The following is a 19,428-nucleotide window of genomic DNA, read 5'->3' as shown; positions in this document are numbered from 1 at the left end:
ATAAGATCAGATTAATACAGTCACTACAATGATCTCATTATTCCACTAACAACACATTGATCTTGTGGCTTTAAGAAATTTGATCAGCTTTGAAGCTTTGTGAAGACCTCACACAACCTCATTACACTTACTTTAAAATATCAGCTGAATAAATCTGACTGGATGAACAAACGTTTGGTGAAAGTGCTGTTACTAAAGCAAAGTCTATCAGTTATAGATAAAAAAACATTTGGACTAACGAGCTTCATGTAAAGTCACAGTGATATGGAACATAAAACATATGGGACTTGACATCCAGAGTTAGTTTATAAAGGTGTATACACGGCTTAGGAGTGTGTCGGACTCTTCGGATGCTCTTTAATGAAGAGTTAGTAACATTACAATATCATTTCCACAGTGCAAACTCTCAGCTGTTTGGTCTAATTCTTTGCTAGAATGATGAAAGTGTCAAAAATTATGTTATTTAATTATATATTGGAATTAAATACATATTTAAGCAATATTTCTAATAATATGGATATGTAATGGAATGTAACATATACTGTACCGTATGAAACCTAATGTATTATAGTATTTCAACATTTGCAGCTTTTTTTCAGAAGAACAAAATGAATTTGGTTTGAATTTAACATCATGTACAAACTTATTGAGTTGTGTATGTATGTGTAATATATAAAACAAATCTTTCTTTCCCTTTTAATTCAATTAATTTATCTGAAAGGCTTATAAAGGAAGCATAATGCAATGTAAGCAAAATAAAATTAAAAAAAATCTTAATATATCCATATATTAGATATATAGATAGATATATTAATAATTCAATTCAATTTTATTTGTATAGCGCTTTTAGCAATTTTCATTGCCGCAAAGCAGCTTTACATAGTCAATGTTAATTTACATAGTCAATAGTTAATATGTATTTATGTTGATCAATTCTGCCAAATTTACACATTTATTGTTTTAAAGTGTTATCTTTTATTATTTGATGTTTACATAAATATTTATGACATACAGGATGTTATGTGTAACAAAGTAAACGAATAATAATGTAAAAAAAGGAATTATTGTAACATTCTGTTTCCATGAAAACATTACCGTTTGAATTTCTCCTTCTATTGGCACGAAGCTATGGGCACGAAGCTATGGGCTATGGCCACGAAAATGTCTTCAGGAACAGGAAGTAGAAGCAAAGAACGCTAATATGTTAGAGCACTCTCTCGTGTTTTAGACACAAAGTTATTTTATAAAAACAGTCTGAGGAGAATAAAGCTGAGGATATAACAGTAATCCAATAAAGAAATAATATCTATATATATATATAAAATCTGATCTCTTTTCCTGTTTACTGTTTACAGACCTGTCAGCCATCATATATCGACAAGCCAGATGTATATGTTTATAGTCATATTATGTGGATGAAGTCGAAGTATGGATTGTAGTATAATTATTAAAGATTACATGAAACGTATATATGCCTATAATCATACACACACACATACACACACACACACACACAACACTGTGACACGACATGAATGTTAACATTAAACATCATCTCACACACATACAGATGTTCTAATGTCCTAATGTCGAAGTAACGGATATAAACTCCAGTTCTTTACCTGCTATGATGATGACTATGATGATGTTTGTTGTCACTTTTCAGTCCGATGAAAACGCATGTTGTGTGCATGTGCATGTGTGTGTTCTTCTTCCTGAATGCAGTGTGTGAATGTGCGTGCGTGTGTGTGTGTGACATCACATTGATTTCCTGTAGCATAACCACACATACAGACGTTTCTCGTCATCTCCATTCGCTTTCATTTTTCTGCCGTTCCCCTTCATGTCGTCTCATTTGTAACTATACAGTTGAGGAAAACTGAAGTATCGCTTCCTCTTTCTCGCACAAACTCACAGCTTTATACAAGCTGCCTGAAAAAAGGAAAAGATCATTTTAGTTACAAACCCAAGTGGCTAAAAATAAAGTTGGTTTGAACATATACAGAATCTGTGTTGAAAGCACACACTTGTGGGACAAAACATTAGCTTTATCACAATAGAGTAAAATAACTCTTATTCAATTTCATTCAATTTAATATTTATTTTTGAGCTAACTCATTGTATTTGCTTTAAATATTTCTATGTGTAATTTACCTATCCCTTTCATTACAGATTGGTGTATTAAACCGTTCACACACACACTAACGGATTGGGAATGCCTGCTGTCTGGATCACGGATTACTTTGTTGAAAAAGTAACTAAATAACCGAGTACTTAAATGGCGACCTAATGCGTTAGATTACTCGTTATATTGTATCAAAAAAGTAATCTAAGTACTCTAATGTGTTGCGTTGTGATGCGTTACACCCAACACTGGTGACATACAGTATAAGTGTAACAGAATCAGTCTGAGAACAAGCACGCATCTTATTATATCTTTATAAATAACCTTCAACTCATCCACTGTATAATGATGTAACTTGGGGTGTGTACTGTATATATAGTACAACACACAGCATAAGGGCAAGACCACGCTGTTGATTAATTAGTGACATCACTCGCGGAACATTTTGTGAAGCTGCATTAAGACAATGACGATTGTTAGAAGCTACATAATTAAAATTAAATTGAATCAAACATTGTAAATCTGATGTCTGTTTTAGGTTTTTATAAGTGCAGTTATTTTCATGCTTGGTTTGTTACTTTATATAGATTTGTTCTCTCACATCTCAATGAACCCAGGATAATGATGTTTAAAATGTTAATAATTAGCATCATTGTTATAATGTATAATGTCAGACACATTTACTCGATGCTGATTAGTGGCTTTCTCAGCAATAAATCTTCATATAATACGGCTATAAAAATAAAGGACATGGAATAAATACTTTTTTAAATATAATATCATATCATAATGATATTATTAAAATATTATTATTAATATTAATAGAATAATATAGTTTTACTTTAAATAATCACCTGATTAATTATAAAGACATTTCCTCAGGAGCAAATATTGCTTCACACAAACACACACACACACACACACACTTACTACACTATATGGACAAAAGTATTTGTCTGACCTCAGAATAAATGGACACGAATTCCCACAAAAACACTTCAACATTTTGTAGACGGCCTTCCAGGAAGAGTGGAAGCTGTTAGAGCTGCAAAGGGGGGCCGGCCCAATACTGAAGTGTGTGTGTGTGTGTGTGTGTGTGTGTGGGTGCGTGGTCAGTCTGTGTCTCTGCTGAGGTCCTACTGTATGGACGCTCAGGTTGCTCTGACAGCGGCCTTCAGCTCTTCTGCGCTGTTGGTTCTCGTGTCTCACATCTTCCTCTTTTTTGGGTTTTCGTTGGCTGAAAGCCATAATCATCAAAATCATCAAAAACACTTGAAATATTTCAGTCTGTGTGTAGTGAATCTGTATAATGTATGAGTTTCACTTTTGGAATTGAATTACTGAAATAAATCAACTTTCCAACTTTTTGTCTAATTTGTTGAGATGCACCTGTGTGTATATAAAATGTCATAGTTGTGTGTGTCTTTCTATTGACAGGAAGATAAAGCTGTGTGAATGTTATAACTGTGTGTGTGTGTGTGTGTGTGTGTGTGGTTTCTGGTCTTCAGTCTCTTGTTTCCGTTGCGGGAGAAAAACAAAGTAAGACTGTTAAAGTTTAAAGCTGAGAAACACACTGCTGTGTACAACTGGTGTTTAAACTGGTGTTTCATCTCTACACTCTAAAGACTTTACGGCTGCCTGAGGAGACGAGATGCCGGGTTTATCCAGGCCCGCGGTCCGTTCATCAGGAACAACAACACAGTGAAAACAGCTACACTCAGAAAAGTTTATTTAATAAGCAGATAAACTTTTATAATAAGGTTATCATAAGATAGGATTGTACCAGTAGCAAAGTTAGTCTCAGTACAGGACCAGTATGATAACCATACCAGTACCAGTCTCAGTACCAGTAGCAAAGTTGGTCTGAGTACAGGACCAGTATGATAACCATACCAGTACCAGTCTCAGTACCAGTAGCAAAGTTAGTCTCAGTACAGGACCAGTATGATAACCATACCAGTACCAGTCTCAGTACCAGTAGCAAAGTTGGTCTGAGTATCAATACCAATGTCATAATCATAACAGTATCAGTATCAGTAGTTAAGTTAGTCTCAGTACCAGAACCAAAATCAGTACCTGAACTAATATTAGGATCAGTACCAGTACCAGTACCAGCACCAGTACCAGTACCTGAGTCACCATCACATCCTGTACCAGTACCCAAACCATTTTTGGTACAGAAGAGTCACAAAGAAGAGTTACAGAAATGAGAATTATGGATTATTGAGAGAAATCACACACACACACACACACACACACACACACACACACTGCTGTCTATCTTTACTTTTTTGACCTCAGGGTTGCTCAGTAGAGCGTACGCTCCTGTTCCTGCAGAGCTGCTCTGTAACACCGTCTACAGTTAAACGTTCTGTATAAAGAGAACTCAGTCCTTCATTGACGTGTTCATGGAACGGCTCGTTCAGCTTGCATTCTTCTTCAGCTGTTTATGGTTTAATCCCTCCTTCCATTTTAATCTGTATATGAATCCACGTGTGTGTTGATGAGACAGGCAGGTGTGGTGCAGGTGTGTGAAAGGTGTATTAGACATGTGTTGAGTGGAGCAGGATTGAGCAGAGATAAGAACATCAACACTCAGGGTTCATGAGGAATGTACGGAACGTCGGGCATTAAATATCCGTCTGTCTGTTGCAGTCTAACATCAAAGAGAGAGAGAGATCAAACAAAATCAACAGAAGGAAGAATTATTTATTCCACTGCGGTTAAGTTGTATTTGTTGATATAAAACACACACATGATTATGAGGACGCACGTCTTCTTCTGCATCCACAAATTAGACAGATCAGGAACATTCCTCACAGAACAGATACAGCTTTTCCCTCTTGATCAGTGTCTTTGTCAGGGTTCAGATGGACGACGGGGGGATTAATGATCATCGATTCATCCTGCGGACGAGAAAAACAGCGTGAGTCATGAGAACCTGACGTATGATGAAGGTTTACACAGTTCGACCATTCCATTAAATTCCACCTAAAGTTGATCATAATTTAACGCGCAGGATCGACTGTTACTCAGTCCGAGGATCCGATCACGCAAGGAACTTATGACTTATGATCAGGAAACAAGTTGTTTACATACGCGCATGAATTACAGGATTGAGGAAATCACTCATGTGACTGAAACTGAATGTTCAAGGAGTCACTTATACGAACACACACAAACACACAGGTCAGTGTGCCGCTGAATGAACTGTGAACTATTTATATTAATTAGCATGTAATTGAATCAATGAGTCATTTAACACTTGATTGATTCACCAGAGGAGTTATTTATAAAAGACATTGAGCTACAGCTATAAATTCCACTGGAATCCTGAGTTACTATTAAACAGAGATCTCCGTGCTGCCGAGTGAATTGTGTATTTGTGCTAATCAGCATGTCAGTCTGAATCCGAGGCAGATGCATGTTTGAATTCATGCTTGGAGATTCCTCGGAAGCTATTTTTGCTCTGATGAAATCCAACTTTTCTCTGATCTTACTGTGCCTTCCTGAGGATCCTCACGCTGAGGTTTCAGATCCCACCACAGCAGACCAGGCAGGATCGAGCCTCTCTCTGTCGGTCCTAAAAACAATAATAAAAACATCAATAAAAACATCTGAGCCTGGAGGAATGATGAGCTGGGGTGGGGTGGAGTGGCATCATACAGCATGTTCAGCCTAGAGGTCACCATGAGGTCACTGTGGTTGTTACCATACTGAAACCATAGACCAGGTTGTGGATGTTCTTGCTTGGAGATCCTGCAATTTCTCAAAAACAATAACTGCAGTTTGATTTGATCGATTTAAAGTTAAAGCTATGGATGTTTTTACTTTACACACTGTAAACCCGAATAAGTCGGCAAAACTCAGTCACATCAAATTTTTTGAGTAATGATGTTTTCAATTTTAAGTAAACAGAACTATGAGTTTAAGTTTGTTGTACTCATTCATATTAATCATTCTTTATTTGCATTAATGAGTAACATAACTCATACTATTTAATAGTAATTATAATTTTTTTTTAGTTGTTGCAAATCAAAGAAATTGTGGTTAGTCTTTCGAATGCTCCCAGCAACGAGTCGCCGCAGTGGACCATCCGGTCCGCACACAAGCTTGGCACAGGTTTTACACCAGATGCTCTTAATAAAGCAGCCCTCCCGTTTTATCTGGGCTTGGGACGGGATCTTCATCCAGTGGCTGAGCATCGAACCCAGGCCTTTCACGTGGCAGGGGAAACACCTACCACTGAGCCACCACGCCCGTCAATCAAAAAGATTTTTCTTCAGTTAAAATATATGAATATTAACACTAAAACTAAATCTAGTAGGAATTCAGGATTTATATTCAAACCCCGTAAACCGGAGTTGTAAACCTGAAAATTTAAAAAACTTCATTCATGTTAGTAAAGTAATCGATTCAAATTGAAGATTGATATTTGCCAATTACAAGAAATCTTTCTTTTAAACTTCTAAACAGTAGGTAGCAAAAAGTCGAGCTCACGTTTTCTCCCATGTGCGTCTAAACACATTCTATTCATAACTCTAGAGAGCACCAAACTGTAAACAATCAGATGACATAAATCAAAAACATCAACTTTAGTCATGCAAAGACAGACCAATCCACCATCTTAATCAAAACAATTCAACGTGGCCGGTTTACAAAATCGCTAGGCTGGAAGATTCGAAGTTGGTGGAACTTTAAGGAGACCGTTACTGTGGCTTAAAATATTAAAGTTGTTCAGCTAATTTGAAAAGTGTCATTTCTACAAACTCATTAATCCCAAAAGGTTCAAAATACTCATCAAGGTCTATTAATTTGAACTGATTGTAATGATTTAAGTTAACAGTTCTCAATGTGTTCATTGGGGTTTACAGTGCACTGTAGACTTTGTACAGTTACAGAAGGGAATGCTTTAGAACTGCACTATCTGGACTAGAAGAACTAGTCTGGTTCTTCTTAAAGTTTCTTTCTCAGACTTGCTCAGTGGTCATTTATACATTTCAAGCTCCAAATTGATATCTGTATTTCTGTAAAGCTGATTTGTAAAAATGGTCATTGTTAAACACATTATACCAATAAATATGAATTTAAACAAAATATCTAGCATTCTATGTAAACTGGGCGTGGCAGTCTCACCTGTCAGGTAGCTGACCACTGATCCCACTAGCACAGATGCTCCGGTGGACAGCGCTCCAAAGTAGAGGTAGGATATGGCGTAAAAATCACGAAGCCCATAATGCCTACAGCCGAGAGCCGCAGATAAGTTACTTAAAGTCTCCATCAATCAAAGATAACAAGTAAAGAAATAAGATGAAAATGTATATATGAATATCAGGACATTAGAAAGCTTGGTCCCCAGAAGCCTCGTACTGTAGCTCCTCGGCCCTGCCTCCATCTCAATGCGTTTTACTCACCAGGTCTCTGCAGCTCCTGGAGGTGTTAGCGTAGGCGATGGTGGGGTTAGCATGGTGGAGTTGTGTGTAGTGTTAGCTGAAGGACAGTAGTCTGTGCTGGTGGGTAACACCCCCATCCTCTGTGGGTTTGGAGGATAAATGGAGCTTCCAACAGCGAGCCACAGAGCGAGAGAGAACCCCACCGCCACGCCAGCAAACGCACCCTGAGAACCGAGACGAGCTAGGTGGGGTTATTAAGAGTTTCTAGAGATACCCTTCCACCATCTAGAGGAGCGTTTACAACTTTTAGAGAATTTCAGCTTCTGGAGAAATGGTTACAGCTTCTAGAAACCCTAAAAGCTACTAGAGGAACTTTCCCATCTGTGTTACATATAGCAAGTAAAGACACAGTACTATTAGAAAATCTTTTTATAATGAAGGAGTCTTTGCTTCCAGATAAAAGGGGTTTTATTGGAAAATATTGTTCTAAGGTTGTACATAGAACCTTTAAAGAATTATCAAGAAGGGCAACCGAAGAATTGTTGAAGTATTGTTTTTAAAAATATACAGTGATGTGATAAAGTGCGTCGAATGAGCACAAATTCCATGTTTTCCAAGAATCAAAAGAGCACATGCTATCGTTTGGCTAAATTGAAGTGGATCTGCTTTACATGCCAAATTTATGTGGGTGAAGATTCTCAGTCATCCAGCGAAGTCACCTGGGAAACTTTTAGAAGTACAGTTGATGTGATTCGTGTTCCAGATGGCAAACCTCGTATTTATACAGTTGGACAGAGTTCCCTGCTGTTCATAGTTCATTATTTATTAGTACAGATTTAGCCATTTTTTCCTAAGCTTAAACAAAACAGTAGAGCTTAACAGAAGAAGCTATTCATGTCTCGTGTTCTGCCACTAAAATTATTTTGCACAGAAGAGAACTGTGCAGAGGGGATGATTTCCCATAATGCACCGGGTGTTTAATGCCCAGGTTCTTACCTGTTTATTTGCAGCTGGGATGAACATGCCCAGTATAAAAGTGCCGAGGAGTGGCCCGTTAACCACACCCATTACCGTAAACGAGCCCTGTGATTGGATACAGGATACAGGAATGAGAATGCATACTGTACATGCATCCAGTCTTACTCTGGTTTTAATCATCAACATCACACACACATATAATACTACAGTATATCCTACAGACTAGGACGTGTGTATCAGCCCTTTGGGCCATGACACTCCCAGAAAAATCCCAGTAAGTTTGTTCCCAGCAGCGCTCTGTCTATCATCCGTGGACTCACCACTACACACGCACACTCACTTCCTTATCCACACACTCTGCCCAAACACATCAGCTTCTAGTGCTCCAGTGTTACATTTTCTACATCTTGTTTGTCAGCTAATTATCTGCTGTAACACGAGGGTGTGTAGCTGCATTGCATTCCTGGAATATAAATCTAGTGTCAGAGTCCACTGCTGGACTTCTCAATAATATGATGTTTTAGGAAGAAGCCCTTGCTCTTTTTTATTGTTTTGTGTTTCAGGATTGAGCTCTCATGCACCATTTAAAAGAAGGAGATGTGCTACACTCTTACACTGTGCACTTGACAGGGGTGTAAAATGTCTAGACTGTTCGTGTACCTGCAGAACTCCCCAGTCCAGGAGAGAGCAGAGAGCTGCTGTAGTGATGCAGCCGGCTCCATACAGAAACGCTGTCACACACACGCGCGCACACACACACACACACACACACAAACGCACACACACGCACACAGACATATACACATCAGAACATCACAAAACCACATGGAATGTGTCCTTCAAAAACACCATCATGGTATGTAAAGTGATTATTTGTTTTAATTAGGCTGAGGGGCGGGGCTACTCCCCTACACGTTAACAATAAATTAGTTCTAAAGAAAATACTGTATATGCGTTTCTTACATAGTAATTTGCAGAGCTGCATCTGTTTCCTCTGTAATAAGTCACTCATTAAAGGCTTTAGCAGATCCTCCATCGTAACTGCAGCCATGGCGTTAATGCTGGTCGAGACCGTACTGTGAGGAGACGGACCGGAACCTTAACGCTTTATTCCTCATTCTATCATTCTTCACTACAATCAGTGCAGTGGAGTGTGTTCTGATTGGCTGAGAGTGGCAGTGATAAGACAAATGAATAGAATTCGCTTCATGATTTACCTTAATGTTCCACCGTATGCACAGGCCAGGAAAAGTCCAGGAAAGCCAGGAAGGTCCCGAAAAATATCAAGTACCAAATACGGCATGTACTGTAAGCACAATCACTGGAATTACACTCAAATATTACACACGAAAACAAACACAGACATATATACTGTACAGTACGGCGGTACCTCGGCATATGAGCGTTAAGAGTTTTTGCCTTAAGAACTGAAATTCCGTAAGAAATTTGTCTCGACATACGAAGAATTTTCATCATAAGAGCGATTGGACCGAGCCAAATCAAACGCCCGCGTCTGTCTGGGAGCCGTTCAAAACTTTTAGTTTACTTTTTTTTGTGGGTTTTTTGCATTTTTGTGTAAGATTTAGTGAAGACGTACTGTAGCACCGCGGGACGCAGAAATGTTATCATGAACGGTAGCTTGAAGAAAAGGGAGTTTGGTTTTTAAAGCAGCCAGTGCCAAGAGAAATCAAAAGTCTATGTTAAGTGAGGATTAATGTCTGTTTATTTCATATTGTCTATCAATTAAATGTTTTGATTGTTTTTATATGCAAAAATATGATTATAGAGTTGGAAATCAGTCATTAGGATTGAAATCGGTCATTAGGATTGAGATTATTTCTATGGGACAATGCATTTCACAATAGGAAATTTACCTTAAGAACTTGACTCTGGGACAGACTAAACTCTCACGCAGAGACACCGCTCTATAATAAACTGCGTTCCACTAAGCTGACCGCGTGTCGAATCCTATTTATAAATGAGAATAGTTTTGCATTACAAATTATTTGATTCACTTTAATTTGACTAAAGATTCAATTCACTGAGTCAAGCTGATTTTTGTGCAATAAGAATGATTCAGTTTAACTCATAGACAACAATTCGATTCAACAAGCCAAAAGTGTGTACATTTTGTTTGTACATTAATAATTAAATAGCATTGGACTACGGTTGGGAAGATCCCAGGTTCAAACCCCACAACCACCAGGTTACCACTGTTGGGCCCTTGAGCGCGGCCCTTAACCCTCAACTGCTCAGATGTGTAATGAGATAAAAATGTAAGTCGCTCTGGATAAGAGAGTCTGCTAAATGCCTAAATGTAAATGTAAATCCAAAAGTATTTATGTATTGAATGATATGTGTGTGTGTGTGTGTGTGTGTGTGTGTGTGTGTGTGAGAGAGAGAGAGAGAGAGAGACCGACCTGATCTGATGCAGTAATTCGGCCAGATTTGAGAGGATCGCAGTGTGAATAAAGAGCGAACATCACGACACCACATACAGCCGCGCTGCTCACGATCAGACACAAACCCACCTGATTGATCAACAAAGCCCTGAAACACACACACACACACACACACACATAAACAACATGCACACACTGACAGTGAAGTATTGATTTTGGAGCTACAGTGACTCTTCTGTTACAATCCAGTGACAGTGTATCTAGTAAATGAACGGCCTTCAGCTTAGCATGATGTATTGTGTTGCGTCTCACCACTTAGCCTGCCGCTCTGTCCTGCAGGAGATGTAGCGCTGCACCTGAGCCTGATTGGCTGCGTACATGGATAACCACACCATCGTCCCTCCGACCGTAAAACTCCAGAAGGAGTATCGCCTCTGAGGATCTAATTCAAAACTATCCGAGAGAGAAAGAGCGTGACACGGGGAAAAATCCGCAGATTTCACCTATTTATCTGCTGCACTGAGACACACCACACTGCGTTCAGAGAAACTCAGCACCATACTCATTAAAGTTGATGCGTGACCCGTTGTTGGCGGTCTCTAGGACTCGCGCTGGTCCTCCTGCCAGGACGGTGCCGTGAACGTAGACGACGATAAAACCCGAAAGCATCACCACGACCTGAAACACATCCGTCCACACCACGGCCTTCATTCCTCCCTGCGGAGAGAGAGAGAGAGAGAGAGAGAGAGACTTACTCTTTAACCAGCAAACCAACCTCCCTGCTATGGAGAGAGCATTAATGAATGGATACAATTTTGAAACAAAATATAAAGTGAGGCATAAACTGCGAGTAGTGTTTAAAGAGGGAGTTCAGAATTAGATTTCAGTTCAGTATTAAGTTTAAAGACTGCGTCTGTCTCACTATCACAGAGTATCGCATTGTCTTGTGTTGTTGCTCTTCTTTGCACGTTTGCACTGGTGCGACTGAACACGGTTATGATGACAATAAAACCTGACCCGAACTCTTACACGTTTATATCTTAACACATTCTCGTTCTTGTGGAATAAAAATGAGCACATCAGTGTGTTGTGTGTTTTAAAACAGAAACGTCTCACCAGACTTGTGTAGAGAGTACAGATGAGTCCGGTAGAGATCAGACACGCCCACATGTTCAACCCTGTAGCTAAACACACACACACACAAGCACACACACACACACGTCTTATTATAGAAACGTGTATCATCCAGAAGTTGATTATTTTCCCATTAAATGAAAGCTGAATTTGACTATAGCGTCCGTAGACAACTGTTTAAACTGGATGGTCTCCACCCAAACAAACTTGGTACAAGCGTGCTAAAGAATAATATCTCTTTCTGCCTCCATCATCCTTCAGAAGATGGTGCCAATCCTGGATGGCACATGAACGCCTGGACAAAGTATAAGTGACCACAGACAGCTTTCGAGTCATCATGTGGTTAAAGAATCCCACAAGGACACCGATAACACCAGGCAGCCAAAACAAGCACTGCTCATGGACATCTCGGCTCAGTCCTGCCCACAGAGCTCATCACAGACAGACTGTCACAGACTACAACAGCTCCAAGATAACTTCCTGAAAAACAGCCAGAGAATTCAGGACAATATGATACAGCCACCAGAAACCGCAGAGCCAGCGCCCATCTCACCAGACACGTCTCTCTCTCCTGGTGTCTTCTGGAGCCGAACCCTCCCACCCTTTTTCTGCGATGTGTCGGGTCCCCGCTATTATAGTAGTGATGGGAACCCAGTGTGCCTGTCACTTTCTCTATCTCTGTTTTATCACAAAAAAGAAAGTCTAAGGCCTTCTCAAGCCGAACAGCTGACCCGTCTAATCTGTGACCTATTGTGCATCAAACTAAGATTACCGCGGGGACAGAACGTAATGTCAAGTTAGCATTTTTAAATATTCACTCACTAAAAAATAAAACATTTTTAATCACTAAGTTGATCACCACAAACAAGTTGGATTTTATGTTTTTTTAATGAAACTTGGCTAGAAGATGCAACAGTCCTTAATGAAACAGCCAAGAACCGTCAGCAGAACTGTTAGGAGAGGTGGAGGTGGAGGTGGAGGTGCTCTATTTAAAGATGTCTATCAATGACCGTGTCATTTGTTCAGTACTTGTCTTTTAAATATCTAGGGATTTCACTAAGAAGGTGCCCTGCGCATTCTGTTCATCGTTATTTACAGACCCCCAAAATACTTTCCAGACTTTATTGAAGAGTTCCCAGAACTGCAGAACCTGATTTGCTATAACAGGGGACTTTAATATTCATATTGATAATGCAGAAATCAAAAGAACCAAATTGCTTATCACAGCTATGCTGACGATACACAGGTTCAAATGTGCTTTAAAAGTTCTTCAGTAAAACAAGGAGAAACCTGAGGTCACTGCATTTGGAAACAGAGATGAAGCTCTGAAGGTGAACACATACCTTCACCAACTAAAAATCAAGTCAAGAATCTTGGGGTGATTCTAGAGACAGACCTTAGTTTCAGTAGTCACGTCAAAGCAGTAACTAAATCAGCATACTATCATCTCAGAAACGTTGCATGGATTAGATGTTTTGTTTCCAATCAAGACTTGGAGAAACGTGTCCATGCCTTTATCACCAGCAGGGTGGATTATTGTAATGGTCTCCTCACCGGCCTTCCCAAGAAGACCATTAGACAGCTGCAGCTCATCCAGAACAGTGCTGTCAGGATTCTGATTAGAACCAGAAGATCTGATCACATCACACCAGTCCTCAGGTCCTTACACTGGCTTCCTGTAACATTTATGGATTTTAAAGTACTTTTACTTGTTTATAAATCACTCAATGGCCTAGGACCTAAATACATTACAGATCTGCTCACTGAATATAACTCTAACAGACCACTAAGAAATACCAAGGGTTCACACAGAACAAGGGGAGTCCGCCTTTAGCCTTTATGCTGCCCGCAGGTGGAACCAGCAGAGTTCCAGAAGAGATCAGATGTGATAAATCATTAGTCACATTTATCACATAACTCTGCATGTTTTGAATGAACCGACTGCACTGTATTTTATGTTTATCTTATATTTTGATTTTAAACCAAATTTTGAATCATTTAAAAAGTTTTATTGCTATTATTTTCTATTTCATTCTAAGTCTTAAATAAATATTCATAAAGTTTGTGTGTGTGTGTGTGTGTGTGTGTGTGTGTGTGTGTGTGTGTGTGTGTATATGTGTACCCTGATTTAGGATGAGTGCAGGAGCAAGGATAACAATGCCAGTGTAGAGAAGCTGCAGAGACAAAGAGAAATAATAATCAACTGAGTGTAAACATTAGTGTGTGTGTGTGTGTGTGTGTAAGCTTACTGTAGCTATGAGAAACTGCAGACTTCCCAGCAGCTGCATGCCTCTGCCGAACCTCATCCTCAGATACTGACATACACACACACACACACACACACACACACACACACAGGGCTTTTGATGTGGTACTGTAAAGAATGCAGCAGAGTCCTCAGAAGATATGAGAACATCACTCTAATCTTATCCACACTGTGATATTTTGCTTTTAAAATGTTTAAATACTACTTTTGACCTTTAAAGCATTAGATGTTCTCGCGCTGCTCCACAGTCTAGGACTGGAGTTCCCTACAGTTTTGTACCTGAGCCTCCAATAACAAACTCAACTCCGTATTAACCTAAACACATCTCCTGTTCTACTGAACGTCCAGACAGTATGAGTGCAGATCAATCCCTGCCATCTGGTATCATCCACATGAGGATGGGTTCCTGTTGAGTCTGGTTCCTCTCAAGGTTTCTTCCTCATGTCATGAGCTTGCTCATTAGGTAGAAGCATTTAAAAAAATTTGATCTAGAATTTTTATTTGTGTAAAGCTGTTTTGTCAAAAGCACAATGAAACTTAGACTGAGTGGAATTGTGTGTGTGTGTGTGTGTGTGTGTGTGTGTGTGTACCTGGTTGGAGGAGGTGATGGCCAGTCTGTAGTACACAGGGAGGAACAGCGTGGCCGTCAGGAAGGAATTGATGCCTTGACCCAAACACATGTAGAGGAACTTTAAGCCGTACAAGTACGACTCAGCCGGAACCCCAAGGACCTGCACGCCCGACATGAAGCTTGCACACAGGGACACACCCACTGGCACCGCCCCCAGGCTACGCCCACCCGTGAAGAAATTCTCCACCTTTTCTGAATCTGAGAACCTTCGTCCATGTGAGCGCAAAGACTGAAATAGACCGATAATCATGGAGACAGCCAACATGGCACCAAACACGGCATAGTCTCCCACTGTGAAGCCCAACCTGTCTGATTCAGAAGAAGAAGAAGAAGAAGAAGAGTCATTTTGCAGTGGATATAAAGTCTACACATCCATGTTAAACTTTTTTACAAAAAGATGATATCAAGGAAATTCACCCTGGTTAATGTCATATAGGAACCAACAAGTTGAAAATTGATCTAAACATTTCAGGCTTTAGCAAGACCTAGGGTTACTACCCAAGTGTTTTTAATCACTACTGAAGTCAGGGCTACAGGGCGATAGTTGTCGAGGGAAGCAGGATGGGGTTCCTTTGGGAAAGGAACAGAACTAGCTGGTCTGCACAGACTCTGAGGACTCAACCTGGCATGCTGTCTGGTCCTGCTGCTGGTCCTGGTGTTCACTTTCCTGAAGGTTGTCCTCAGGTCGTGTTTAGAAATGATAACCGCATTTCCATTAATGGCATTCTTTTCTTGTCTGCAGCTATTAGCACTGCTGGCATTAGCATTTTTAGCAATACTAGTGCTATTAGCAGTGTTTACCTGCAGCCTCGAAGTGAGCATAGAAGGTGTTCAGTTCATCGGCCAGAGACACGTCTGCGTTCATCATACCAGATGTTGGTGCTTTATAGTCCGTTATTGTCCTTAGTCCCTGCCACAGGCTCCTAGAGTCACTCTGTTGGAGCTGTGACTCTGATTACCTCCCAGAGCGCTGCTTCGCCTTCTTCACCGCTATGTGAATGTTGTATGACGCAGCCTTGTACGAGTCCATTTCACCTGATACAAGTCCCATGTTACAGGCCGCGGTGTGAGATCTCAGAATGTTGTGAATGGTTTTATCCACGCATGGCTTCTGATGGGGAAACATTCAAGAGTTTCCTGTTTAGGTCTAAACCTGGGTAAACTGCCCTTTTGGTCATAAGATTCTACAGAACATGCATACGTTAGGGTATCAAAAACTGGTTCATTTCATCAAATTCATATGGGATACTGAGTGTCTTCCTGCTTACCAGGCTGCTGCAAGTGATACTTTTCTCTTTGCAACTTACAGCTGTTGCTTGGCAGCAGGAGGAGGACCTGATCTCCTGTGGGCTGATCTGGCCTGTTAAAGGTTTGGCACTGTTAATAATGTTGTTTATCTCCTGTAATTATTTAACTACAGATCAGTAGGATCATGGCTTGTTGCTTACTTGGTGACATCTAGCAGTCCTCAGGGGTGGCCTCCATGTGGCAAGCCCAGTGGATGCTTAAAGGCTTTCTCATAAAAGGTGTTAAAATGTCTTTCATGAGCCCTACACCACTGCTCTGGAGAACCAGTTCTTGAACAAGGTTCTTTGATGTTCTCTCTCACAGAGGAACAGCTTAAGGGTACTGTGTAGCGTAATCAAAGATTACCAAAATGTATTCACCGCCCAGAATGGATCCCAACAGGTATGTGCCAATGCATTCAAATGGGATACCAATGATAATGTAGACAGAACTTTTAACTTTGGCTACAATGCCAGAACAGTGTAAACAATTTCCTGGAACATGTTCTTGATTCCCACGTCTCTGCACAAAGTGTGCATATGGGCTAGAACCTTCACCATGTTAATTTTTAAGAGCAGTATAACCAGGAGATCATACTATTGGCCACAGCACAGGGTCTAATGGTAGAGGAGACTGGTGTGTAATGAGGAAGAAGGTGGCTGATAGTGGGCACCCGACACCTTGGTCATTGCCTTCCACAAGACAAACTTTACTCCAGCAGTTTTTTTTTTTTTTTTATTTCTCAAGGACGAAGTTTACTTCCCAACTATTTTCCACCTCATCACCTGCTCCTGTGTCAGCACTGTCAGTAACTTCTCCGGGTCCAGGTTTAGCATGTGATCAGCTGCTATTGTGGGAGAAAGCAGGGCAAGGAAGCTGAGCCTGAGAGGACAGGCATGTGTAAGTCAGGGACCAGACCCATAAATAGTACCAATTCCCCTTCCCTTCTGTGGAAGGGAGCCTCCAATCGTCTAAACGCTTGTTGGCAGGGCTGATTGGCATAAAGCAGGGCAGTACCATGTGTCCCATAAGTGGTGACCTGGGTGGTATAGGAGCCTGGTTAAGTGGAGACTGACTGCAGGACACTGATATTCTTCTCTTAGAGGGTACAGATCTGTTGGCGATAGTTCATCCACTGGAGTCCTGTCCCTGGGTTTTCCTTCAAACCGTTTCCTCTATTTGCTGATTTTGGAGTTTCTGAGACAGGGTTAAGTTGGACCCCCAGGCCTTACAGTCACAAATGTTCAGGGTGTCCACGTTACACTCCGGTGCCTCCAACATTCAGTTCCTTATTCCCATTGCTTAAAGCTTGGATTGACAGAATCATTTGCTGTTTGTGTTTTTAACACCCCGTGACCAAAAATATGCACAAAATATCTGCATCAGTTTGTAAAATCTTTTGTTTCTTTTGAAAAAAAAATGTTTTTCTTAAAACTGCTAAATTGGAGTTATCTCATTTAGCAGTGAAACTGTTTATTTACATGTTCTACCTGTTACAGCTGCGGACATGCTGACTCTCCTCACACACTCTTCAGCTGTGAAAACACACACACACAGAGCACATCTTGCTGCATTGTTTCTCACTATTTCTCTCTCTCTCACACACACACACACACACACACACAAACATCCACATATACACACACTGCTGCATTCTTTTTCTTTAAGAAAAAATGTTTCACAGTAATTCACTTGAAGTTCACTGATGCTCATTTATTTTTTACTCGTTTACTTTATATATGTTTTTTGTATGTTGGAAATGTTAATAAATATGAATAAATTTCAATAATTATTTAGATATACACAGAATTTATGTAACATAATCCTCCTATCTTGTAGCTAAATCACATTCAAAATTTTAGCAAATGTAATGCTTGTAAGTCTTATTAAATAAGATTCAATTTATTAATTAAATAAAATTTAAACATTAGTACATCGGTAATAATATTAAGTTTAACCATGTGTTCTAAAGTCCTTTTTTATATTATTATACATTATAATAACACTTTACTATTTAACATGTGTATCATTGTTTAGCTCATTAATCCACTTCAGTTATAAAATATTACTTTAAAAGGATTAATTTTATATATAAATAAACACAATGCTTTGTTTGTGTGAAATGTTTTAAAATAAAAACTTAAAAAAAATAAATAATAATGAAAAGAAACTATGTGAGAAAACATATCTGCAGAAACAATATTTATTATAATGAAAATAAAGCTGTGCATTGTAAAACATGATAAAGGTATTTCTAAGATACAATACAAAACAGCTTTAAGATATAATGTGTTTATTAACAAAAAACGAGTTTCTGTAAAATCTAGAAAAATGTATGTTTATTGTTTATGTTACAGAGAATTTTAAACAGTTTTTCTATACCGTAATAATGAAATGAAAATTGTCCTATTAGGAAGTGGAGCTGTAATACTGGGAAATAATAATAAAAGTAATATATTGTGTTTGTTTTTTTTGTTTGTTTTTTTTAAGATACAAATAAAATCTATTAGTTTGTGAAGTGATACATTTGTCCAGTTGTTCATCTTACCCTGTTTACTGCTGACGTCCTCTTTGCTCCGTGCTGAAGCTGAGAAATGAAAACTAGTTTTGTATAGAGTGTGTGTGTGTGTGTGTGTGTGTGTGTGTGTGTGTAGAGAGAGAGAGAGAGAGAGAGAGAGAGAGAGAATGTGTGTGTGCATCCTCTTGAGATCCACCTGGTCGCACATGAGCCACTTGCACTGCCATGCTGTATAGCTGGTTGTGGGTGGAGTCAGTGGGCGGGGCTTGGTGGATTAAATGACCGTATGTGCAGGAGGTCTGGAGGAGACCAGAGAGGAGGTTTATGGATGCAGTGAGAGAGGACATGAAGGTAGTTGGTGTGAGAGAAGAGGATGCAGAGGATAGAGTTAGATGGAGGCAGATGATTGGCTGCGGCGACCCCTGAGGGGGAACAGCCCAAAGTGCTGTGATTGGTTGGATTTATACAGCGGGAAGAATTTAGGGTTATATGTTTATTCTGTTGCTTAAAAGTTTAGGCACCCCGTGTTCAGGACGATGGAAATCAGCACCAGAGCTCATGCTTACAGGTGTACCGTATGTGTGTATGAGCGCTACCTGGTGGTAACAGTGCTAATGCAATTTTAGGAGAACTCAACTGTAACTCAAAGGTCATGTGACACACAGAAATAAAGATAAATAATGATAATGATAAA

At 39.7% G+C, this 19,428-nt stretch overlaps 2 protein-coding genes across 4 annotated transcripts in view; both read right to left on the bottom strand.

The window, feature by feature from the left end:
• Positions 1-1,845, bottom strand: part of jak3 (Janus kinase 3 (a protein tyrosine kinase, leukocyte)) — a 33,444-nt gene extending 31,599 nt beyond the window's left edge. Inside the window, exon 1 of the mRNA XM_053503997.1 lies at positions 1,623-1,845. The gene's annotated coding sequence lies outside the window, so the exon portion shown is untranslated. The remainder of the gene's footprint in view (positions 1-1,622) is intronic.
• A 2,902-nt stretch (positions 1,846-4,747) lies between these two features.
• slc5a5 (solute carrier family 5 member 5) lies at positions 4,748-17,746 on the bottom strand. 3 transcript variants are annotated; one of them, XM_053504409.1, is made up of 16 exons: positions 17,707-17,746; positions 14,889-15,238; positions 14,282-14,347; positions 14,155-14,206; positions 12,015-12,082; positions 11,461-11,615; positions 11,211-11,351; positions 10,917-11,046; positions 9,714-9,802; positions 9,460-9,572; positions 9,157-9,227; positions 8,515-8,601; positions 7,540-7,742; positions 7,262-7,365; positions 5,626-5,708; positions 4,748-5,031 (listed from the first exon to the last, which is right to left on the bottom strand). In XM_053504409.1, exons 1-16 carry the CDS (start codon positions 17,723-17,725, stop codon positions 4,942-4,944), a joined length of 1,821 nt encoding a protein of 606 aa, XP_053360384.1. In that variant the 5' UTR covers positions 17,726-17,746; the 3' UTR covers positions 4,748-4,941. The 3 variants fall into 3 exon arrangements, with proteins under 3 accessions (XP_053360384.1, XP_053360383.1, XP_053360385.1); XM_053504408.1 differs by having other exon boundaries at positions 17,698-17,728; XM_053504410.1 differs by lacking the exons at positions 4,748-5,031; positions 5,626-5,708 and adding an exon at positions 5,765-5,884 and having other exon boundaries at positions 17,698-17,728.
• Between the last annotated feature and the right edge of the window lie 1,682 nt (positions 17,747-19,428).

Source organism: Clarias gariepinus, chromosome 9 (assembly GCF_024256425.1).
Source record: "Clarias gariepinus isolate MV-2021 ecotype Netherlands chromosome 9, CGAR_prim_01v2, whole genome shotgun sequence".
Taxonomy (NCBI): domain Eukaryota; kingdom Metazoa; phylum Chordata; class Actinopteri; order Siluriformes; family Clariidae; genus Clarias; species Clarias gariepinus.
The sequence above is the reverse complement of the archived record's forward strand: the minus strand, read 5'-3'. Positions and strand labels throughout refer to the sequence as shown.